Below are 25,892 nucleotides of genomic sequence, written 5' to 3' on the forward strand. Positions count from 1 at the left end.
GGGGGAGGTCTACGCTACCTTCTAGATACTCACACGAGTCCTCGAACGACCTTTAAGTGGCGTCGAGTTTATTGGGGCCCCCGACAAGTCAAAGGGAAATTGGTAGTTGCACGTGGGGTACGCCTCAGTGCTGTCGCCCCTCCCAAGTGGGGGGGGTATTTCTGGTTAGGGATCTTGACACCGGTTACGACCTTGCCGTTGGCCCTTAAACGTTAGGATGTACAATTTCATTATTTCAAGAAAATGTTTTGCAGGTTGGTAGTTCGGCTAGGAGAACCTCTGTATTAGAGAATCTGTTAAGGTTAGCCAAACATCGCAATGTGGTTATGAAATTGTACATTAATATGAACTGTTTAACGTTTAATTTTTTGTTTTAATAAATACGGCCGGGGAGGGTCACTCCCTCCCTCTTCCAAAAACTTCAAGAACTGTTTCCGGTTTCCCTCCTTTTGGGGATTGTGTTGAGAGGGGGTGGCGGGTATCTCAGCCATATAACCTTGACATAATCTGGGTCCCATTTAGATGTCATTTCTATCCAAGTAGGAAACACCTTCTCTTTTTTTTCCACCAGGCATTCATGAAATCTGTGTCTATCTCAGACTCTTGGAAGAGGGTGATTGCAACTCCACTTTTTAAAAAGGAGATACTTGAACCCCTTCACCTATGTAACTGTGTGTGGTTCTCTAATGAAACTTTCACTCTTGAGTGATGTATCCTTTTGAATACCTTTACTACATTTTGGTTATTCAAAAATTCTGAGTTTCACTTACACTTTTGGAACACATTCATACTCAGATTTCAAGAATAGTCACATGTTTGAGTAGTCTTGCAAGTCCTTCTAGGGCTGATTTATAATTTTGGGGGAATATTTGTCCTGGTCCTCTAGTGTTATGAGTCTGTCCTTCCCCAACATGAGCATGTACCTCCAAAATCTACAGCCTAATACTCCTCATTGATTTAGTGTCATGAGCTGAAAAACATTTCTATATATCAACACCCACCACATAACTGGGCACAAGTACCTTGAGTCACCTTCCTATTGATATCTGATGATATGCTGCTCCAACCCCTTTCCTGGACAGATCACTCCTGAATATGTCTTCAGATCCCTAAACGTAGGTGCCTGAAGAGAAACAAAATCCTCTGATGAAATGTATTACACACTGGCAGAGAACGACTCCAGAAGCATTCTCCTCGGCATTTGACTTTACACTCGAAAACTCTGATATAGATAAAACAATGTCTAAATATCTCTCAGCTGTCAATGCGACTTTCAACAAGACTTGCACTATAACATCTTGCTCGAAGCCTAACCATCAAACATATGCTCCCTGGTTCTCTTCAGAACTGCACAAGGAAAAAAAACCTTGTGTAAAGAGCTTGAGCTTGAGAGTTGATGGCACCACTGCAACAATCTTGTTGATAAAGAGGCATATAAACAAGCCTTAATAAAGTATTATTGAAGCATAAAATTGCCTGCACATATATTCATCACCAAATTAATCTCTTAGGAAACTCTTCCGAGATGCTTTTTAGAGTTCTTAATTCCTTTCTGAACCCACAAGTCTGTTCTTATGAAGCTGTGCAATCACAATTTCTGTGAGATTCCTTAACAAATCATTTTGAAGGTCAAATCATTGACATTTATCAGAATTTCTCTAATATAACCCAGCAAGACAATCAGTAGCTTAAGACTTGTTTCTTCACAAATAGTCTCATTTTAAACAAATTTAAGCCATTGCTGCCAGAGTCTATTCAGAAAGAATTATCAGTGGCTAAAGCAGGGTCTATCCAAATTAAATACTCGCTTCACTGTCCTTTAAGCTTGACCCCGCCATTTGCTCATTATTTATTCTTTTAACCTCCTCAGGCAAATTTACTTTTTGGAAAGCAGCATTAGTTGCCCAGATTCAAAGAAAGCCTAATGTGCCTCCCATGGTTCGTACTAACTGCAGACCCATTACTCTTCTCTCGTTATTGGGAAACCTGTTGACATCCAACATATGGCGTACCTTCAAACTAATTTTCTGCTGAACTCCTCCCAATCATTTTTTAGATACTTGTACAGCACCAAGACCACTTTGGTTGCAGTGTCCAACCATATTAGACATTCTCTTGACAACAACACCCATCAGTGCTTGTGCTATTCGACCTCTCAGCAGCATTCAATACTGTTTCTCATTCTAGAATGTTGCTTAGATCACAAGAGGTAGGAATCCATGTGCAGCATACCATGGCTGAAGGAGGTTTTAACTGATCACATTCAAACTATTTCCTTTAGAGATTTTAAATTGTTCACTATAAAAGTGGATAAAGGGGCGCCTTAGCGCACATGTCTGTGGCTCTAGTTCCAAGCTTGCCAAAAAGATTGGCTTTCTTCCTCCGTCAAATGCTGACAGCACACAGCTGATGTTTATTCTGGATCACGACCTAAATATTGTGAAAGCTTTTTTCTTATCCAGTTTTATTGCAAATTGTCTCCAACTGAATGCCAACAAAACTGAAATCATGCTGTTTGGCAAGAGCAAGCAGCTTTGGGCACCCAATCGGTGTCCTTCTGAACTTGGTCCAGCTCCTACTCCAAATTGGTTATAAGGAATTTGGATATAATCCTTGACCAAGCACTCCTCATGAAATAACAAGTCACAGCCACTACTAGCATTGTATTCACGTGTTTCATCTGTTATGGAGAGTCTTCACCATTCCGCAGGATTTAGTGAAAAAAACACGTGTCCAAGCACAGTTGCTTGGACTATTGCAATGCACTATCGGCTTCTATACATTAGACTGCTTAAGCAAACTGCAAACTCAGCAGAATATCTCACTTTTAGTTTTCTCTCTTTTGCGCTCGCTTCATTGGCTACTAATTTACAACACAATCTTCTTCAAAGCATTCTGCCTGACTCAATAGTCCTCGCAGGGCGACGCTCTGAGCCACCTCTCTACAAAGCTTGTTCGCTATTGTCAGGACAGAATTCTGAAATCGAGTGATAAAGCCCTCCCGGAAGTTCCACATATCACAAAATTTCACTCAGGAGGCAGAACATAATTCTGTTTATTTTGAGTTTTTACTGCTGTATTCAAATATCATAAAATCTATATTGCAAACAATAAACAGTAGACAGAGAGCTGTATCCAATAGAAATATTGACATTATTTAAACCACCTAAGTAAGGCGATTAGAGATGGAGCATTGCAGATCAGAACACAAAACCACTTTAATTTGTTGAGAAAATACACAGTTATTTAATTGAAATTGTAGTGACCATTTCCTCCCAGCACTGAGTCACACTCCTATTGATCTTGCAGAAACATTGATTGAGACTGAGATTGGGACGCCAAGTTCAGTTGTCAAGAGTGGGAGAAGCGAAAAAAAAAACAGAAAAACATTGGTGTCAGCAGCAATGGGGGCACCAATGAGGATGCAGAAGAAATGAGTGAATATGTCAATCAATTACAATTCACATGTAGATCAAACAGGCATTTCTTTTCTTGCAAGAACAACTATAAAGCCTTCATAATCTGCCACGTCACGCAATTTATTAAGTGTCCTAGGAAACACCTGCAGCTCCTGAATGACATAGCCTTCCTCACTTAGTGCTTTCCTGACAAAACTCTCATCAATACTCAGATGGGGAAACTTAAAGGTTCCAATCATGTAAAATGTCTGCATGAGGCAACTTATCATTACTAAATGCCCTCCGTTTTTTAAAAGTGATGAGACATTTTTTAAGGCACTGCAGAACTCCTCTTTATTTGTCGCATGGATCTCCAGACAATGAGATAACAGCAGGCAGTCAGCCTGGGGCAGGACAGAGGGAGACAGCGGGTTACATTTGCTGACATCGTATTTGAGAACATATTTGATCTTTTGTTTTAAAATGTTTTGCTTCTCATGCCATTCTTCCCTAAAAAAGAAATAAACACAATTAATATTGTTTTTATTATTGGCTAACATGTGTTTCTTCATAGTGTAGCATATTGAAAAAATTGAGTGTACAAATATTAATAATGTATGTAAGGGGACTACATATATGCGCTAACTAACAACTTGCACACAGTGTACATTTCCAAATATAGCACCATGCTCACTTTGATACTGAGGTATGAGGTGCAAGCATGAAAGTAAATGATTCTGGATTAAAGCATTTCAAAACACCCTTTAAAATACCTTAAGATATATAAAAAAGTATGAGTGATCCTCTTTACACCGCACTCAGCACAATCAAGATGGAGTGTGTACAGTGAAACATAAATAGTGCTCGGATAATCTTTTTATAGCATTCATGACATCTGTAGAAGAAGGTAATTGAGATGGAATGGAAATAAGTTAGTGAGAAGATCTGGAAGGGGACATTGTTCAGCAAAAGTATAGTGAGTGGTCAAACATTTGGAAGATCTTCAGACGTGTGGTGGAATCAGGGATAAAGTGACACTGGTCAGCCTCTGGTTTTGCTGTAAATCACATCTTCTTATTGCTCTCCTCCACAAGTGGAGTGCACTTCAAATCAGAATGTCTGATATCCACAAATCGAGATACCTCTGGTAAGTGACACAGAGCATACATGGCAGCTAATTTTTACTGGCCAATTATTCGCCTGCTAGTTGGAGGCAGTGAGAGGCAACTGGGGAAGAAGCACAAAGGAGCGCAGAGAGGGCTAAGGAAAACTTGGAGAAGTACTAGTGGGCTGTACTGGTAAAGTAGCTGGCTACAGACCTTGCCATCTCCCATAAGCTAGTGGCAGCTGGTGGCAGTGCATATTACCTTCATTGAACCCCCTTCATTGTTTGCTGCAACTGCAAGCTTCATCTCTGCAGCCAAAGTAAGTTACACATGAACTGATCAGGGAGAACATTGGTCCATCCCAAGACCTGTGACTTATTGTATCATCATAATAATGAAGCCCGATCCCAAAGGACTATTCATAGAAGATGAAGGCGCACATCAGTGGAGACCATGAACATTAGAGGTTCAAGGAGGATTACTGCATAGCTTCTTCCCCCTTATAGTCCCACAGAGTGCACCAGAAGTGCTAAAGGTATCTTTTTTAGTCTGTCAAGGATTAGAAATTGTCACCCAACTCACTGACCATAAGTTGGATCTGCCATTGCCAATGATCACTGGAAAATGATACATTACCTTTAAAATGACAAACAAAAAAATTAACTCAATTATTATTCAGAGTAAGTTTTCTGCTTGAAGGGACTCCATTAGAATAAACCGTCGCCATTGCACTCTCCTAGAGCAACATTCAGCAAGGATTAAAATAACACTGGAGTATCTAAAGAGGGGAATACACCCTGTAAAAAACACACACACACCCATCAATCAATATTCAAAACAACTTCTGTAATTAATGCATTCCCTCATTATGCAAAATCTCAGAATCAGACTCAATTTTTGGAGTTGAAACATCACTGGTACTACCAGAATCTGCACCTCAACCTAACGTTAATCATCTGGAATCAGACTCAATTAATGGGGTTCTTTTCTCTCCCAAAGCTCCGGATTCCACACAACACCCCAATTTTATTCAAGCACATAAAAACTCTCACAAGCTCTCTTGAGAACTCTAGACTTTTTAGAGAACCTAAGTGGTCTACGCAACTCACTCACAACACTCAAGATTTCAGGTTTTGAAAGCATTTAAAGTCTTGAATGTTTGCCCTCCCAAAAAACTGGTGAATAGTATGCCCCTCCACTCTGCCCAGTCGTTCAAGCAATAGGCGCTATGAGATCAACTTTATAAAAAATGGCTGACACTTTAAGCTATCAATGGTCTGCACTCATAGAACAAACCAGGCACTAAAAGCTAATGTAAGAATATAGGAGAAAATCAGAAACATATTTTAAACATACAAAAATTACGGCACACCTTGGACCCACATTGTAAAAACCATTCTAGATTGGACCTCATCATAGATCTGCTTCAACTCCTACCAGTTGAACTAATAAATGCAAAATTAAAAAAAAGATTGAGTTCTCCTTCCGAAGACCACTCCAGCCTCCCAAATAGCAGTTCTCAACAGACAAAAAAGACATAAATTGGAAGATGGTTTAAAATTGTAGAAAAAAAGGTTATTTTTACCCAAATCAAACAACAAAATTGAAAGATAATCCCCCCATTTTAAAAATACTGGTTGACCCTTGGGGACATTGAATGAAATTGTTCTAGTAGAAAACTTCAATCATACATCAGCAAACATTACCTACAAAACGTCTTCACTCAAGGACTCTAGGACTAGTAGTGTAACCCCAATCCTCATTACAAATAAGACACATGTTTTTTTCCAATATTTAGGCCAAAAGACAATATTGGAGGATGCAGTTTGGGTGCAAAGGTTCCTTGGAGACAAAAGGAGGAGGAGGGACTTCTCACGTAGTGTTCATCACAAGCAGCATTGAGGAGAAGGAGCGTCACTTTAAAAACTGTGTGCGAGCTGTGGTTAGTTGGATGAGGAGACATTGCCTCAAACTAACCTCTTTTTAGAGCAATTCACAGCAGTCTCAGGTGATGTACCCTCTTCTCATCCTGGTATTCAAAGTGAGAAATCTTGGGCTAATTTTTAACTCCAAACTCTCCTTCACTGAACAGACCAAAAAAATTATCTCCTAGTTTTTCCAGTTCAAACTATTGAAGACAGTTCTGTCCTTTAGTTCACCTGAACTACAGAAAACAGTAATTATTTCCCTTCTCCATGAAGTTTGGACTACTGCAGTGTCCTTTTTATGGGCATGCAGCAAGTTTATAACAGGAAACTGCAGAGAATTCAGTGTTCCGCTGCATGTCTCCTCAAAAACATCACAAAGTTGGATCAAGTTTTGAATGCCTATTGTTATAGCCCAGTACCATCTAACGTGATAATTAGTTTTTGCCTCCTTTACTCTTTTTTTTAACAACACATTTTTATTGATTTTGAAAGGTACAAAATTGTCAGAACCCAACAGGAACAGTACAGTGAATGTATATGGCATACAGTACCTAGGTATATTCTACACAACTGGACGGCCTGCGAAACAGCAGACCAAGGTTGTAAAAAACCTGCCTGCTTTACTCTTAAATGCAACTGTGTTATATTCAATATTATGGGGAAATACAAACTGGGTCTCATCAAACATATAGGACTGAGCAATACAATCTAGAAAAAATGTTTTGTGGGGGATTTGGGGGTAATTGAAATAGAAATACAGCTAATGGGAGAGGTGTTTTTTCAATTACAGCTGATTCTAGAACCTTGCCTATGAAGGGGAGGCACACTGAGGTAAACTCTAATAACTAATGCAACGTGTGTGTGACTGTCTTAGCTCAGGAGGAGGGTGAGCAGTGTTCAGAATATCCTCCCATCTGCACCACTATTCGACCAAACAATAAGTTGCACAGGTCTGAAAATGACACTCTATGCCAGCTACCTCAGGCCACCTGCCATATGTTCTGGTGTTAGTGGAGGTGGCTAGATTAGCTGAACATGCAGCATAAACCATGGACCAGTTTATCAATAAAGTTACTCATTGGTGGCACAGACATTTCAGCAATTGAATACTAGCGTGTTAGACATTGGGTTGTTGGTTGTAGAGATGTGAGCCCTGGTCAAGAATGAGTCAGACCCTTGCAGGGTGAAACACAATAGTCACTATATTAATCTCTGCTTAACCTTGGATAGCTTGGCACAAAAAGCTGTTGTAGTGTAATTCCTATATCCCTGATAGGTTCTGCGCATTGGAATAATATACACGATTGATTTCACATAGGACTAAGGTCAGTATGTCTCTATCGAGTACATTACACTTAATTACTTGTGTGTGCCAGCTAACTCAGAGGTCACTGAAAACTTCTTGAATAAACAAGAAGGGATTAGTTTCTGACATCCGCATAAACATGACAACTTTGTTTCCCTTAGATTCGGAACAATATCTTCAGAGTCGTGAAAACAATTGATTACAGTTTCACTCAGTTAATCGTGCATGCTTTGTTTCTACAGAGTTGCACAGAAATAGAGAGACAGGCGTTTTGTTAAAAGTGTTAATTGAACAGTCCTATTTCTCATGCAAGATATATTAACTGCTACAATCGTAAGACAGAATGCAAAGTATAATACGTACAGCGTTAGCAGTACTATAAAATAATACTGCAATAGCATGGTCTGTAGCTATGACATATATGAAAATACATACATAAATAACACAGGCTAAAACACTCAACTGGTGCTTGTAAAATAATTCCACCCCAGTGTACCTAACCTAAGTATAGTACGAGGGAAGAAGTAGGTGCTGTTTAGCTATGTTGTGCCAAGAGTTGCCAAAAGTTTCTCAAGGTTCTAATCAGCTCCATACCTTAGAATTAGAGAGGTTGTTCTCTCTTTCCCGGGACTCAATCGCTAACACCCCGCAAATGGAGTCAGAAAAAATGGAGCTGGATTCTCAGCAAGGAGGATGACAGTGTCTGGTCAGTGTGTCAGTTGGGGATTGACTTCCTTTGGGACTTGCTGTGGTGAGCCGCGTCTTGCAAGTAGGTAGCCGAACCTCACCGTGCCTTTCCATAGCAAGTGAAGGTATATTTATTCCTAGAAGGTGTTTAGGAATGCCAGTATTGACTTACAAATCGGGCATAAGAACATCATGAATCAATCCCTAAGGAATAGATGTTCATGCATAATAAATTAGTTCTTGGAGAAATCAATATCCAGGCAAGGGGAAGTCTTAAAGTCTGGTTTTCCAAGAACTCGTTGTGGCAAAGCGGCTCAGATGTAGTTGACCCTGTCTGCTTATGGTTAGCATGCGCAATACCAAAATAAGGGCTGGATTTCTATGCCTAAATAAGTAAATTGTACCCATATAAGGGCATGAATCAGGAAATCTATATATGGTATCTAAATCGACACACAACACTGTCAGGCTTAGAAGCAATGTATAAAGTACTTATTCATCACATAAAAAGTAATGCAGTGAAAATACAAGAAAAATCGCAATCCAATTTAAAAAAATGGAGTTCAATTTCATAAATTATTTGACACCAAAATGACAAAAATCCAAGCATTTGAACCAGAAGTAGTATTTTTAAACGTTTTAAGTGAAAATTATATCTTAAAAAGTTGTCATATGAGACTGGTCCAATGTAAAAAAAATTGCCAAAGACCATGGAGCGTGGTTCAGATAAATAAGTGGATTGGGTCCGGTCAACGCTTGTCTTCTGACTTACAAGAAATTCGGAGAAAAAGTGTCTGAAAAGGTAAAGTGCAGCAGGGAGGCATCCAAAGAGGAAGCATTATCATTGGATGGCCTTAGGTCGAATCAGAGGTGAATATTTCTGCATGCTGACTTAGTTGTTGAAATGGAAGTTGAAAATCGTTAGCGAGACAAAGCAGAGGGCTGTAGACGAAGACAATTCCAAGAGGTCAGATAAACCTTTGGCTAAGGACCACTGAAAATTATTTGGTGCTGAAGATTTTTATAAGTCCTTTAGTTTTGGGATTTGGCCATCTATGTACCTTAAGCACCATAACCAAGGATCCCGGAATGGGGAGACAACTCCTGGGGGTAGAGGACTTACTCAGGCTTGGTCCAGGTATGGTTTCAAGATGTGAGAGCCTTTCATGTCCCTGTGAATCTGAACAGGACGTCAGAAACTAGCACTTGGAGTCACTCTGGTATTCCTGAGTGCACGTGGAGATGCAGGGCTCAACTGCAGGGCTGACTTCTGAGGGTTCAAGGCAGACTCCAAGCAGCAAGGCAGTCCTTTCAACAGGTCAAAAGCAGCAGGCAGTACTCTGAGATTCCTTCCACGCGGCCAGTAGTAAACACAAGAGTGGGTATAAAGGTTCTATTTTTAATCCCCGGTACCTTTTTTTGGAAGGTGAGAGAAGTGTGTGGAAAGGTTATTTGAAGTACATGCAAATTCCTGACATTTGTGCCCTAGCTTCAAGGTGGCTGCTGTGACAATGCAGGTGCATTGTAACCTTTATGTCAAGACAGAGCAAAGGCTTTTCAGTTTTTAGTGGGTTTAGGCTCAGCTCGATACACCATCCTGCTAGCAGATGGCCTATTGGGGCACATCTAATCCCTCTATTGTGTGACTGTCTGGGAGGAATTCACAAAGTACAATGGTCAGCATCACCCAGTCATGTGAACCAAGACATGCTGTAGGCACAAAGGGCTATGGGCAGAAACATGCCAAATGTCTTTAACTATCTTAAAATGGCATTTTCCAAATTGAAATGAAAATTAGACTTTGCCATTAAAGTGAGTACATCATTGTCATTTCATAGATACCATATGTGTCATGTCTACGTTCTCCCAATGAAGAATTGCAGCTTATTAAATGTAATAAGGAAACTCAATGTTATCCTAAAGGAGGGATATGCTTGATAGTAGTGAAAAACTAATTTAGTCATTTTTCACTACCAGGATATATATATACCTTAAAAGTATATGCCCAACCTTTTATTAACACTGCACCCTGCCCCCTGGGCTAACTAGTGCATACCTTAAGTGTGACTTATATGTAATACAAGGGGAATTTAAGGTTTGGCAAGGGGGTTTAAATGTCAAGTCAACATGGCAGGCATGGGACATATATTAAAGTGCTTCTTAAGTGGGTGGAACACTGGGTGCTGGGCCACTGTCAGCATTTTATGTATTAGCCATTGTTATAGCACTCTCAAGGAACCAAAATAAATATGCCAATTTGTTAGGTTTATGACAATCAAACCATGTTTATCTGACTTAGTTGTTGAAATGGAAGTTAAAAATCGTTAGAGAGCCTGAGGATCTAATTGCACCTGACAGAGGAATGGCCTCACTAGTCTCAGATCCATCAAAATCCTGCCAACCCAATAAACCCATGTTTTCTGCTTTCTCAGCCCGATCCTTAGATCAAGTGGTCATTTTGTTTAAACAAATTAAGTCAGGGTCACCTCTAGACCGTGCCCACCCAGTATTCTCCAAAGAGCTTTAAGCATAGTGCCCAGTTATCTTTAATGCATTTTTAATGGCATGCTGCATTCAGGATACTTCCCTAAAATGTGGAAAGTAGCCTAGGTTCAAAAGGCCAATGTGGACTCTGACTGCCCTAGCATCTATAAGCCAATATCTCGTCTCCCCTTCCCGGCCAAATTGATTGAGAAAGTTAGGAACATCAAACTTAGACTTTATATCCAGGAACATGATTTACTAGATTTCTCTCAGTTTGGCTTTAAAGGTCAACACAGCACGGAAGTAAGTAATAGTAATATTTTTATTTGTATATGATTAATTAAAATCTTGATTTCACTTTTTTTTTAAATGCAACAATTACTGTGGTCAATTCATGGTTGTTACTAAGTCCCAATGAGTCTTTCAAGTGTGCTTGAGTCTTTCCTTTGTTAGGTCGAAGAACTTCACAACCTGGCAGTTCAGTTTGATGTAGCTGGTGGTGAAACACAGTTTAACTGCCTTCCTACAGGTCCGAACAGCATGTGCTCTAAAACACAGCACGGAGACTGCTCTGATTTCAGCTGCGGAGCATGTCAGAACAACATTAGATCAAGGAGGGAAAACTGACCTAATTTTACTTGATTTCTCGGCAGCATTTGACACTGTAAACCATCAATTGTTGATCAAGGGGCTGCAAGAAATAGGGGTAGGTGAGACCGCTCAAACTACTTTGTTATTTTTTGACAGAGAGATCGCAGTTTGTTTAGTGTAACTGCTACAGATCAATTGCTTTTACTCTTCCCTGTGGGGTTCCTTACGGGTCATCTTTGAGCATCACACTTTTTAATCTGTACGTGATACCGCTAGCCACAATATTAAAAGACCTTGGGTTCTTGGTTGTCTCCTATGCAGATGACACTCAGATTGTGGTGTCGGACATAGATAATGTCACTAACACAGCTTTTTGTTTCCAGGGCTGCATGCTGCAGGTCGGCAAATCAATGTCCTCCAATTGTCTGAGGTTGAACTCTGACAAAACGGAGGGGCTTCTATTTGGCAACAACCCACTGTTCTGGGGCCCCTGTTGGTGGCCACAGGAAATGGGTCCAACCCCCGCTCCTGTGGCGAAAGTGAAAAATCTCAGCATCGATTTTGATGGAGGTTTTTCCTTTGTGGGACATGCAAATGCAGTCACTTCTTCCTGTTTTTTCATCTTTAAATCCCTCAGGAAGATTTTTCCTTTTATCCCTCTGCACGTACTCATAGCTGTGATCACCGCTTAAGTCTTTTCCAAAATCGACTACTGTAACGGTCTCTTTTTGTCTGCCCACAGGAAAGCTTTAGACAAACTGCAACTGCCTCAAAATGCAGCTGCTAGGTTGCTGTTATGGATCCCTAAACACCAGTTAGTCTCTAAATATCTGCCCCCGCTTCACTGGCTACCAGTCAAGAAAAGAGTTATATTTAAATCCCAATGTCTAGCTTTTAAGGCTCTCCATTACATGGGCCCTGCCTCTATTAAACAACTCTTTTGCTGGTATGTCCTGTCCAGGAACATGAGATCCGCATCCCAAGCAAACTTGGTTATTCCCAAGTGTAGGAGGGCCACTTGGGGAGTTTTGCAGTTATTAACCAAAACTTTGGAATACCGTGCCATTCTCGCTAAATACTACCTCGAATCTGCTCTCTTTCCACAAGGCTCTGAAAAGCTGGCTTTTTAACAATTAGTTCCCTCAGGCCCCCCTTTTGTATGTCCTAGTCGGGGGTTGCTTAAATCTGTTCTTTCACTTTCCCTAGACACCCGCGGGTAGTAGTGTGCTATATACCTTTTATTTTCATTTCATATAGCGGAATGAACACAAGCACTTTCGCACTGGTTATCAGTGATGTCATAAGGCCAACAAATAAAAACATGTTCAGCAAAAATTGGAGGTAACTAGTAAATCTAACCTAAGCCTGACACTCTAACAAAATGTTTAATGACATGTTGTTCACATGTAGAGTGGATTGGGTAGACCCTATGGCTAAAGAGTTTGAAGGTGAATGCATCTTCATGAATTTAAGGAAGCTGCATCTTGCTGGTGAATTAACACAGTCATCAAACTTTAGCTTGCTCAGTGCAGTAACCATTAGGGTTTTAACTCTCTTCAGTGAGAGGTATTTTTTTCATGCACAATACCTGGGTTGCAGTCAGGGGCTCTGGGGGGAGGCCAGTGCTCCTTCAGGGCTGTCAACTACAGCCAGCCAGAGGATGGGGGTGATTGCTTCCCAAGAGCATGGGGCACGGATTGGGCTGGATTAGTGGGTTGGGTAGGTTGAGGGAGGACACGGCAGATCTCTTTAAGGGGACTATGGTATTATTTTTGGGGGATGGTATGTGGGGTAAAACAGGTCAGAGTTTTATCAATGTATACAGAGCATTAATCATGTGTGCCTTAGTTTGGCAGGATCATAAATAAGATTAAATGCATGTGCTGCAATGTCACTGGGATTAATGTACCGAGTAAGCAGCAATTGGTTTGGGGGGAGATAGGGATGTACAACCTCAATTGGAGGAATTACCTTAGGAACATTTGGCATATAAGTATTGGTTTCTACTCAAGCAGCTGGGATATGATATAGTTGTTTGTACCTCACAGTCTGTCTTGGTTTGTGGAGTTGCTGTAGTCTGCAAAGGATTTTTAAGTTTTAAGAACCGCTGCTGATTTATTGGGGAGGTGGGCCCTTACACAACTGTAATTACACTATTTAAACGTTGTTATCTGTGTGGTTTTATGGGCTGAATATTACTGATCCAGAGGTATTAGATATGCTCTCTCTGGAACTGCTGGATTTGGCTTGAAAACCTATCTTAATGGGTGATTTTAATTGTGTATTTAACTACAGTGTAGATTCCACTAATTGTACTCCTACCCCATGTAATCCTACACCTAAGGCATCACTCAAAGATTTGATTCATGTGACATATGGCAGACTCTTCATCCGGTTCATCCTAGGTATATCAGTTGATCCTCTGTATATCTTCTATGCATGCACAAGTAGGAAACATTTTAGGATCTACCTGGTCTTCTTTGAGAAGTCCCTGATGCATAGCATAGAAATGGATGCATATCCTAGAATTGTGACGGACATAAACAGTGATGAGATCCAATTGCTACAAGTCTTCATTTCCTCATTATCTGCTGTCTAATGACAAGTATAGAAAACACACCTCAGGGTTACTTTGGGAGTTCCTGCTTATCAATTATGGTACAACATCACAATCTGGGATACAATGGAGGCATTTATTTGGGGAATTACTCTTCAGTATGTGGATAGGCAAAATAGGGCTGCTTCTGAGGATGCTTATTGCTTGCCCCAAGTGATCCTCCAACTTCAAATACTACACACCTCAAAAATTACTCAAGGTGAGGCAGAAGAGGGACAGGTTTTCTTTACTTGATAGAAAAGTGGTTCCTTTTTGGACGTACGATAAACAATCAGGTAGCAGCCACATATGTAAAACACAGAACGCTAAAATATGAGTATGCGGAAAAGTTACGCCAAGTCTTAGCCCATCAAATATCAGATCACTGGCCCAAGTGTATTATTTAGATGATAGCAAAACAATTTAGTAGTGGTGCTTCCTATATGGGAAAAACCGCACCTACACTGGTTATATACAAATACACAGTAATACTGGGTTTACAATGTGAGATAAAGCATCAAGTCGAGATGGAGTGCTACCTGGACCACTGTCACTCACTACCAGGGGTGACTCTTGCCTATCAAAAGGTTGGCAAATCTATATACGCAAAAAGAGGGGGTCAAGAAGAGCACAATCCTAAGAACAAGTCGAGATAAGTGACTTATTAATCATTACAGTTTGTACATGAAATAGTAACATAAGTCCAGTTCCTAATGTCATGGAGTCTTCATACTTGGACAGGACAACAGAACAAAAAGTTCATGTTGTAATTTCATTTATTCCAAAACCGTCATGAAAATAGTTAGAGCATTAACCGGAAACAGCCAACACGTGTTTCATCGGTACAACCAATCAGTATCATGACTTACTCAAGGCTAAACAGATGATAGTGACTGTAATGAGTCGAGGCCTTCTATGTAGAATAAAAATATGACTCTGGTGTCATAAACCAAAGTTGTGTATAATGAAGATGAGCACTGGAACGCTGTCTCCTAAGAATAGTCAGACCTCGAACACAGTTGTCTTGAACGAAGACAGTCCCACCCCGTTTGGTGTAACCGACTACATTGTAGATGTGGACTGGTAATAATCCACAAAATAATACATGATTGAAGTAGAAACTCCGGTCATTTACACAGCTTATTATTCCTGTCTGATCCAAATACTTTATTTTTTAGCTTTGGAGGTGAAGATCTGGCTTTTTTCTACAGGTTGGGGGACCTTAATTTCTATAAGATGGTTTATTTTAATGTAATAAGAGATATTGTTTATATCTGAAAGGAGATCTGTTCTAATTATTCAATAGCCATTTTAAACAAAGATAGACCACTGTGGCAAAATACTTCCTTTCCATTGGTTTTTCAGGGTTCAACAAGTGAGTCTTGGGCACGGTACGGGGTTCAGATGATGAACTGTATCATCTGAATGGCCTCCATTCATTTTCAGGACTATACAATACATATGAGCTTCCCTGTCACAAAGTATTTACAAGTGAGGGACTATATCTGATCGGGATGTGCATATTAGTATGAAAGGCTCAGACCTTATGTTGTATTACTATAAATTAGGCAGGGAACCATCAATTGGTACAGTTTAACAATCCCCTCTCACTCTGTTACAGATGGTCCCATTTCATTCTCAGCTAAGCGTAGGTGGCTGCTCTCTTCCAAGTCTCAGAGATTATGGGGGCGCTAGAGAGTGGTGTGGCTCACTGGTTAGAGGCGGCAGACCCGGAAGCAGAGGACGGCCCGGGACCAGGGTTCAATTCCCGACGCGGCAGGGTCGTGGACCAGGGTCAGCGGACTCGATAATTCTCGCCTAGGTGCCTACTCTAACCAGGGATCACACTCGGAAACTCTGGGCATTAGCTTGCCTTATCTCCACAATGGCCCCCCATATACGCCGGGGATGCCTGGTTTCACCTTGGAGATACCCAGCAGGGACCTTCTCACAGGGAAAGCCAGGACGGGTTCCCCAGCGGTCTACAGCGCTGAGATACCCCATGGCGGGGTGATACATGCGCTTTACAAGACACCATTACATTACATATTGGATTGTTATGTATATTTAGTTAACTTTAAGTTAAAACAGCTGCAAACAATTTGCTTTTTGTATTAAAATCTCTGAATGAACACTATCTCAGATAAGACCAGATGCCCCAAGTGTAAGCTCCCAGCTGCTGATACAGATGCTATGTCCCGCCTCATAGGAACTCTGCTCTGGGGTGATTAAGTCTTATGTCTTATAGTTTGGGACATCAAGTTTTTCTATCTACTGAAGAGATAGTGTTGGGCATCAAATATAAGTATGAGGCACAAATCCAATGCTTAATTATGATTTTGCAAGTCTGTACCCGGCTCTGTATTGCACGGGCATGGGTTAATGTGAATCCCTCAATAGCTGTTGAATGGTGCACCGTCATCAATCATATCTAGGAGAATTGTTTAGCCATGGCTAAAGCCAGAGGTTTATCCTCGTAATAAAGTTTGATAAGATCTGGATTAACTTTTGCTGGGATTTTGCAAGCACTAATTGTAAATAAATATGTATTTACTTTTTCTTTTTTTCTTTTTTATCTGTCTCTCCAGTTTTAGATATTGTATTTTGTTTTTATGTTTCTGTTCTTTTGTCTGTTCTGAATTGAATATCATGATTATTGTATTTAGATTACCTCTTAAAAAATGAGAAAACATGGGAACATTATTTTTATTCTCAGGTACAGACTATAAAGGTAGTTTATTATTTTAGTTTAAAAGGAGCATTGCAAGTAGCATGAGGGACATTAGTCAGGACATTAGTCCAGTCATCATTTGAGAGTTTCAATCCCATGTCAGCATTAATGTAGAGGGGAGAGCTCACATTTGGTTTGGGAAAGAAGGGGCCAGTAAAGGAGGGTGAATTCTTGTACAAGCACAGTCCTAGTGCACTTTTTTCTTTCATATTCCAAGAAGAAGGGAGTGACAAGTGATATGGGGTTTGCACACTTTTACAAACATCTAAACATACAAAAACAAAAACATACAAAAACAACAGGAGGGACCCCTACCATGCTTAACTTATCTTGCAATACCACCCTAAGTGTATCACCCTATGATATTTAGAGGACTTTTACCCACAGACATTCCAAGAAGCATACTTATTTATGGGGTTTTGGTGTAGGACTGCACAGCAAGTCACTGTCCTACATCAAATGGAAAGACGAGGAATTTATTGTATTCACGGTTTATTGCTGTCCTTTCCCCCAGCACTGGCACTGTTTGGAAGCCTAGCATCAATGCAGCTACCATCGCACCATGCTCCTTGTGTTGTGAGCAAGATTGTTTATGTGTAGTAAGACGTTTTCCTCTTGCTTTGTGTGATGCCGAAGAAAGGAGGAAAAAACAAGGAGAAACAAGTTATTTCTCATTTTTGCACCTCCCCTGGATAGGCATAAGGTTTTGGTGAATCCCTAGCATTGCATAGTTTTGTAAATCAACGGAAGCATCAAAATCCATAGGTGTTGTGTGAGAAAGACCACAACAATGCCCATGGAATTTCTCCCTGGTGCAGAGTGATGCAACACAGCCATTTGTACTGCCTTTCTTTACTTTGCTTTTATGAGGCCATTCAAAGGCAAGCAAAATGACTTTAAGTGACCTCATACATATGAATTTGAACTTAGCAATGCCAAAGAGTCACAAAATGTGATGCTCCTATGCTGCAAGGGGCTCATAAATATGTCCCCTAATGTATGTGTGTGTGGACAGGCACAACCTTGGTAGCCAAGGGAGCTCTAAAAGCTTGTGGGGATGTCCTAAGGAAATAATATACCCACTATCCATGGGTAAACATGTTTCTGTCATCATTCAAATGCCTCACAGGGCTAGCTGGCTTTCATTAGGACCTCACAAGGATTATGTTACTATCCTATTTGTGTGTATTCCATTGTCAAACTTCAATTCATCATACTTATACATGCCTTATAAACTGACCCATTTGAACTCTATTTTCACATTTCTGTAGTAGACTTTTTTAGAGTTTACAACAAAAATGCCACATAACCTGCATCAACTTGGTTGGTATACAGTGTGCAAGTATTTTAATTGAGATTACCAAGATATTGTATGTTCTGCACTCATCATGCATATAAAGAGTGATTTTTGCTCATTCGCCTCACATAGAAGCATCCTAGTTAGAGGCCAATGAGTGTATGAGGCACGTGGACCTTACTGTCCAACACTGTCACCAAACAGTTGCAAGAATATCCATAAGAGTGTCAGGGTCTTAGTTCTCCTAGTCAAAGAACACAAGACCATGAAAACTGTCATTGTTTGTTCAGGTAAATGATGCCTTGAACAATCCAAGTTATTACCCTCATGAAAGGAGCAGAGTGAAGTCCATAAAGGGGTCACCCTGTTATCTGAACCCAGTCCACCCAGCTATATGGTTCAAACATGTACAAAAAGTGCCCCTCAGTGGGAATTGTAGACAACATCTTTCATTAGTGGGTGAACAACAACAAAAATATCCCAACAAATCACCCGAGGACAATTATTCAGTGGAGCTCCATCCTGTATCTAGTACACACTCAACCCTTCGGTAGGGTCAGAGTGGAACAAACACTCAATGTTAATGGGGGATATACATTGCAGAGTTCAAGTCCCCCTACCCCAGAATCTTCTAACACAGAAAAGTACTTTCAAGGATATCAGGATCAAAAGAGCAGAAGAAAAGTCCCAAAGCTAAATCATCCCTCTAGGGCCAGGTGAGTGAAATCACAGTTTATGTCATCAGCAGTACTTCGGAGTTAGATGCTGTAGTCAGAGCTAGATTCCTCGATGGATGAAGTACCAAGACCACTATTTCCAGTTAGGTTTCTGAACAATGCTGCTGTCTTTATTGCCTGGTCCCTATCGGCTGGAGCTTGACATAGTGAGTGGCAAGTGTACTTCGAGTGAAGTTGATTGCGCCTCACAGATGGCAGCCACAAGCATTTTAAGAGTCAAGCCAATTCCAGGCTACAGTGGACACATAAAAGATATACTTTGGCTATTGGGTTGTGCACGAAATCTGGTTGGGAACCTTGGGTACCCTTCCAAGGGCATAGAACATAGATAAGCCTTCATCTTTGACCATTTCTAGAGATAATACTCCAGAAAAGTGGTCATGGAGCTGCCTTCAATGTTCTCTGGCAGGCTCACAAGCCTAATGTTTTTACTCCTGGCTCTGCCTTTCTGGTCCTTGGTTCTTGCTTTGAGCTTGGATGTGTACTTCATTGTGACTGGGGCCAAATCAGACACAATGGTTTCTACTGTACATAGTAAGTGAACCATTCTTCGCTGGCTGACTCATAAGAGGCTGAGGTCCACCACTTTCCAAGGATTCCCTAGAGGTGTTGGGACTTGTCCCAGCAGTCATATAGATGTTGTGATTGTCCCTTCAACTGTGGGTGCTGGGAAAGTCTTGCTTTGGTAGTTGCAAGTGCTCCATTTCACAGTATAGAGTGTTTTGGAGTCAACAGTGTGAGAGGGCACCTGCCAGGCCGAGTATGGCATGCCAAGGTAAAGGACAGGTGATATCGGCTTTGCTTTACTGAGCTTAGCAAGTGAGCAGGCCAGTGGGTTGTGCCCCTATAGACTCAACCCCTGCAGTGGCAACAACGTTTCATTAATGTTCCATTTGCTCATGGTTGGGCTAGGCATCTTCTTTATGTATGCTTGTGAGTAAAATTTTACCATTTTTAGTGTCATTAAACTCTTTGATGGAAGGTTCTTCTGATAGTGTGTGGCTCTTGAGCTACTCAAATGCGCCTCTAGAATTCTAAATCATTTCTGTCTTGTGGGTTTTGCCTCATTTCAACTTAAATGAGGGTATGCTTTTAATTGCTAAAGTATTCAGAAAAACTGCTTTTAGTGGGGGACTCTGTGTGAACTATGAACCTGTCTAATGGTGGCACAAGTATTATAGAAACAATAATTATAGAGGGCATGATTTGCAAAGGAAAACATACATTTTTGTGGAAGTTTATTATTGTTTACTATTCACAAAGGGATTTATAAATAGTATCTTCATGAGTGCAGAGTCTCCTCACAAAAAATATTAGGACCATCCTATCTAAACCACTTTGTGAATAGCAAACATCATAAACTCACCCAAAAGTATAAGGTTACCTTTGTCAAGCCCAGACAAATATACAACTATGTACTAGTGACGCTCCCCCCCACACAAAAATCACATAAAAAAGTCCCAAATTGTGAGCGTTTTCGATCAAACGGTATTCATATCCACTGTTCCCACTGTTTCCAAGGAGCAGTCCCCAAGACTAATGTCCCACTTCACACACATGAGGAATGCACCACTGACATCAAGAAAGATTATGTCCATCCACTGTTGATAATATATAAAGTTTCTTTATTCTTCGAATTCATTAAAATAAAAAATGAGGGACAACCAACATGTTTTGTCCAACTGGTGTGGACTTCATCAGGGCTGTGAAATATATAAAACATATAATTTATAATACAACATAAATAACAACAGATGGACATTGACAAATGACAACATACACATATTAACACATAGAAGGGCAAAATAAACTTGCCCATAAAAATTCCTAAATGGAAGACATTACATATAAAAATCCAACATGACAGGGTCGCATTAATAATTCCCCATTGAAGAAAGAGACAGAGAATTGGTGACAAAACATGTAAAAATCATTGAATTAGTGTTCATGATATCACCCCATTAAAAGGAAGATGAGCAAGTTGAGGATACAGCAAAATACAACAGGCTTGTGAGCGAGTTGTAAATAGATAAGTAAAATAGATAAAGGAAGTGAAACACTAAACCACGTGTATACAAGTCATAATTTGATCAAAAATATATCCATCCATAATCTGAAACAAGGTGTCGCCCAAGAGTTTGCAAGTTTACTAAGATAAAATGAGAGATTAAAGTCTGGATCTGTAATAGTCCTATGTGACAACTGTTCCCTCCTGCAAAGGCTCATGTGCCTATAAAGAATTATAGTAAGCAATGATGACAAATAGACCTGATGCTAGCGAGTGGATTGCGTCTGTTATAGCAGTTTGGAGGTGTAAAGCCAACCTCTTGAACAAAAATGCTACCATATGTTAAACAAACGCTATGAGAGATTTGAAAGAATTAAACAAAGGGAAGTGTTAATCAGTTACAGAGAGGTGGGCATACAAACACAGGAATTGTCTGGTGCCCGATCTGCAGAACATAGGAAAGGCAGAAACCAAAATGGGAAACAAAGCTCCCAAGTCCACCCGCTCATAAGAGGGCCAATCACGAGTAAGGGTAAAGAGGGGAGTCATTACGAGGAAAGCTCCCAATGAGAGATTCCATGGCCTGCGTAAATCACATGTGGTCATATTCATGTCCATCTGAGCGTTAGATGAGGATGCTAAAGCAAATAATCACCACAGTAGTTAAATGACAAATGCCTATAGCAGTAAATCCCACTAGTAAAAATATAAGGCACACAGGAGTCACACTTGAAATTATCTGTGCCCACTGGAAGTGTGCCAGGGCATAGGTACTCCTTCGAGGGGATGATCATCATAGAAGGGAAACCCAATGATTCCAAATATATGACCTGTAAGAGTTATACCCCTGCTTACCGTACCAACAAGAGGACAGGCCCGTCCGTGTTAGCGTCCTGTTAGATGATGATGAGGGCCGCAGAAGTCTATTAAAGAATGTGAAGCGTTGCCACGTGGTACACACCCGACTTGGAGGCTAGGGAGGGTCTATAAAGAGTATCTCACAATTGTTACATTGTTAAATGTGCTACGGGGTTTCCTTGGAGATGCTCCGGAAAGTCTGGATAGTATCTACAAAATATGCTATAAGAGCCTCCAAACCTAAGGAGTTGGGTGGAATGAGTGCCCATAAGTGAAAGCATCAAGGGATGATGAACCACCAACGCTAGGTAAAATCATAGCCCAGAGATATCGAAGTAAAAAAAATGTAATAGCCCATATTTACCAATCATTTGAAGAGAAATTTTAACAAATGTTATGAATATGGATCATGTGACATGGAAGTACCGAATCATTTTAGTCAGAAGAAAGTGACATGCTTCAAAATCCATAATGAGGCAAGGCAATTTGCTGATAATATTATGATAACACAGGGTGCCTGCCTGAAATGAGTATCTTTATATAGTACATTATCAGACAATCCAATGCTGCCTATACATATGAGCAAGTTACATTCAGTATACATACACAGGATGCAGACACCCTAAATAGCAATAAAGCAGTGTATTTTTAATGTGCACAAAATGGTAAAAGTAATGTCTTAAACACCGGAACAATGGGTGTATTCCCTGTTTTCTGTCGTTTAAATCTCCTTGTATGTTGTAGTCTGTTCAGAGGGCAGTTCGTTTATAAATGATCATCTAGTTAAAATGCCAAATATCATCTTCAACAGTTTAGAAAGATGATAAAAAAATAGAGTGCTGTGGCATATAACTTTCAGGAGTTTCAGCTACAACCAAGATTGTAGGACCAACATATAAAGTGTTGTTTTCTGGGACAGGGAGAGAGTGTTGCACCTACAAAAGATAATAGAACTTCTCATCTGTATTATGTCCCAACATAATGCTACGCAAGAGGCACATCCAGCCTGCTTCGTTACGTCGAAGGACCAGTTCCCTGGCATTCCGCAATGCATTCTGTCAGTCATTCTCAGTGAAATACTGTGCAGAATTATTCTTTAGCAACCCATTGTTTTTCACTGGTTGAAGGTGATGCTACTTACAGATCACTGTTTATAAGGAAGAAGTAAGAAAGCTGAGAACAGTTAACACAGGAAATTGAAATGCTTTAATATAATATGGAATACTATTAGAGCATAAGAAATGTCTTCTCTTTTGCGTGTAATGTAATTTTCATTCTACATACTGAACCTTTATTGTGTAAAAATGTAAGTTGTAACACTAACTTATGTACAGGTTTTTATATAGATAAATCATAACATCTCTTGGATAAATTAGGCAAAGAGTAATACAGCCAGTGAGGCATGCAGACACACATCAACACAACCATTCACACAGTGCTGATAATAACACAGTATTTGTAAAGTACAAAGTAATCACTAAGGGTCTCAAGGCACTGGGGGCCTTCGAAAATATTAAAAAAACTATTGCCCAAAGTCACATGGTGCTAGACTAACTTGCTCTGCACCAGGGATCGAACCATGAGCTCTGTGTTCCAGAGTGAGCGGCCCTGGCTGCTGCGCCATACCTCTTCTACTGTGCAGCAGCTCTTACTCGGCTGAATGCAGCCCCACACCCACTTAATCAAACACTGACACACTCATTTGTTCACTGATACAAATACTGACACATCCAGTCACTCACTCATGCTGTCAGTGGCCTAACAACTCACTCAACCATACAGCCACCAACACACACACTGACTCTCCCATTGAAGAATTCACAGACACACTCACACAGCAACCATGTATGTAAACACTCCCTCACCCATTTAGCCACAGACATATATATATATTGTGTATTCATCTAACACATCATCTCACTCACTGATTTACCATTCACACACCCATTGCCTTACCCATATAGCACTTCACACACCTACTCAGTCAAATGTATAGCAACTGACACACCCAATTAGTCACCCATACATACACTTATGCACACACTCACTCACAGATATAGCCACTTATATACTCACACACCCATATAACCACTGATTCACACGTTCAGTCACACTAACTCCATTCATATACTATCTTACACACTGATATGACTATTCAAACATTCACGCACTCACCCCAATAGCCTGTTACTCACTCTCATACATACAGTTAGTCATACATTCACTTATTCAACCATGCAGCCCCTGACACATACACGCACTCCCTCATACATGCAGTAACACACCCACCCACTTACCCATACCGCATATGACACATCCAGTCTTACACACCACATCCATTAACACATTCACTCATGAACCCAAATAGTTACTCAAACATCCAGTCACTCACCTACATAGTCACACATAGTCACTCACCAATACTCTACTTCTGTACCCTCTCTCTCACTGATACATTCTTTAACACAACCTGTCAGTCTCTCATGGAAGTACTCATGTACTCACTCACACAAGCATAATGCCACTTACATAATCAATATCTCATTTACCCTGTAACTTTAACACCCACTTGTTTTCTGCTAGAACCACTAAAAACACTTACTCATACATTCACTCACACAATCATACAGTCAGCCCTTCATGAAGTTTGCCAGTGAGACAACCAGTCACTCACCTATGTACACATTTGTACAGTCACTCACCCATGCATCCACTTATATAACCACTCCTCTATACATATATATATACTGACATACACTTTAACTTTTTTTTAATGAAGAAAGGCAGTTCTAACAAGAACCTTAATTTTTTGGAACAATGTTTTGCTTTTTTATTTTCTATCTTTTTGTAATTTTTGTGTATTTTTCTTCAAACAAAATGACAACAAATAGAGAAAAAAAGTACAACCGCAAACACAAAAACTATGCACATACTGGAGTAAACGAAAAGAAAATAAATAGTGTGTGTTTTCTTCCAGCTTCCAGAATAAGTTCTACATACTGCTCACCATCTGTTAGGCTATTACTACAGTCCATAGAACATATATCAACTGCCCTCAATACAGTTGTAATTTTGGGGCATTAACACTTCACTTCAGTGGGCACTGTCTCTATAGGATGAGATGTAGTAGGCCTGGAGGTAGATGGTCCCTCTCCATCTCTGTGCCATTTACGAGCCCTGCTATGATATTGTTTTTAGGTGGTAAAGCATGATATTTTTTCAGCATGAATACTTTGTCCCTGTGCCCCTTGACAACGTTTTGTCACATAGGCTACATTTGACAAATGTTGGAATGGTCTTTGATTCCCCAGATGGAATTGTATAGAATTCCTAAGCAATCATTTTTTTTGGGTGGTGCTTTAGCACCAGAAATATCAGAAGGCATGTGGAACAATTCTCCCACCTCCAAGACTTCACACACAACCCAGAACAAGCAGCTAAAACCTTCTCCAAGTGGATCATAGAATGTGCCTACACTATCACCCTGCAAAGACAGCTAAGGTCAAAGGACCAACCAAAGACCCATCTGTTTAACCGAGGAACTGCAATCTACCAAGTGCAACTCCCAGCAACTAGAACGGAAGTGGCACAACAGCAAAAAGAGGGAGGACAGAACCAGCTTCATGACAGCTCCCAACCACTAGGACTGCCGCCTTAAAGAAGAAAGAAGAATGCCCTAACAGACTGCATCAAAGCTATCTTAAACCACAGCAAGGAACACTTTACCATTGTGAAGGAGGTCTCCAATCCAGAAACCACTGAAAACAACATGGCACTTGCCAAGACACTGCACAACACCTGTGCTGACTTTTTCCACAACAAGATCTCAGCCATCTATGAAAACTTTGAATGACAGCCCTCTGCCAGAATCAATCAGCTCACACTCACAAACTCAAAACCTGAATACCTGCTCATCCACTGGGACCTCCTCACCACACAAGGCACTATCTCCATCATGAACCCCATCAACGCCTTCCACCTAGGAAGCAAGACTATTGCCAACGAGACAGTCCTGAACACCTCCATCACCTTGCTTCCCAGAGGACACTGAAACACTCTGAAGTAAGGCACCTCCTGAAAAAACCATTGGTGGACCTAGCTGAATCAAAGAACTACTGATTTATTTATTTAAGTAGCTTATAGAGCACACGGCTACCCCCGAAGG

At 40.5% G+C, this 25,892-nt stretch overlaps 1 protein-coding gene across 1 annotated transcript in view; it reads right to left on the minus strand.

Annotated features, from left to right (window-relative positions):
• Positions 1-3,038: 3,038 nt before the first annotated feature.
• Positions 3,039-25,892, minus strand: part of LOC147718279 (nicotinamide N-methyltransferase-like) — a 78,301-nt gene continuing 55,447 nt past the window's right edge. The window contains exon 3 of the mRNA XM_086966676.1: positions 3,039-3,908. Within this exon, the coding sequence (XP_086822802.1) occupies positions 3,473-3,908 (436 nt within the window). The 3' untranslated portion in view covers positions 3,039-3,472. The remainder of the gene's footprint in view (positions 3,909-25,892) is intronic.

The sequence above is a fragment of the Lissotriton vulgaris genome, chromosome 4_1, assembly GCF_964263255.1.
Source record: "Lissotriton vulgaris chromosome 4_1, aLisVul1.2, whole genome shotgun sequence".
NCBI lineage: Eukaryota > Metazoa > Chordata > Amphibia > Caudata > Salamandridae > Lissotriton > Lissotriton vulgaris.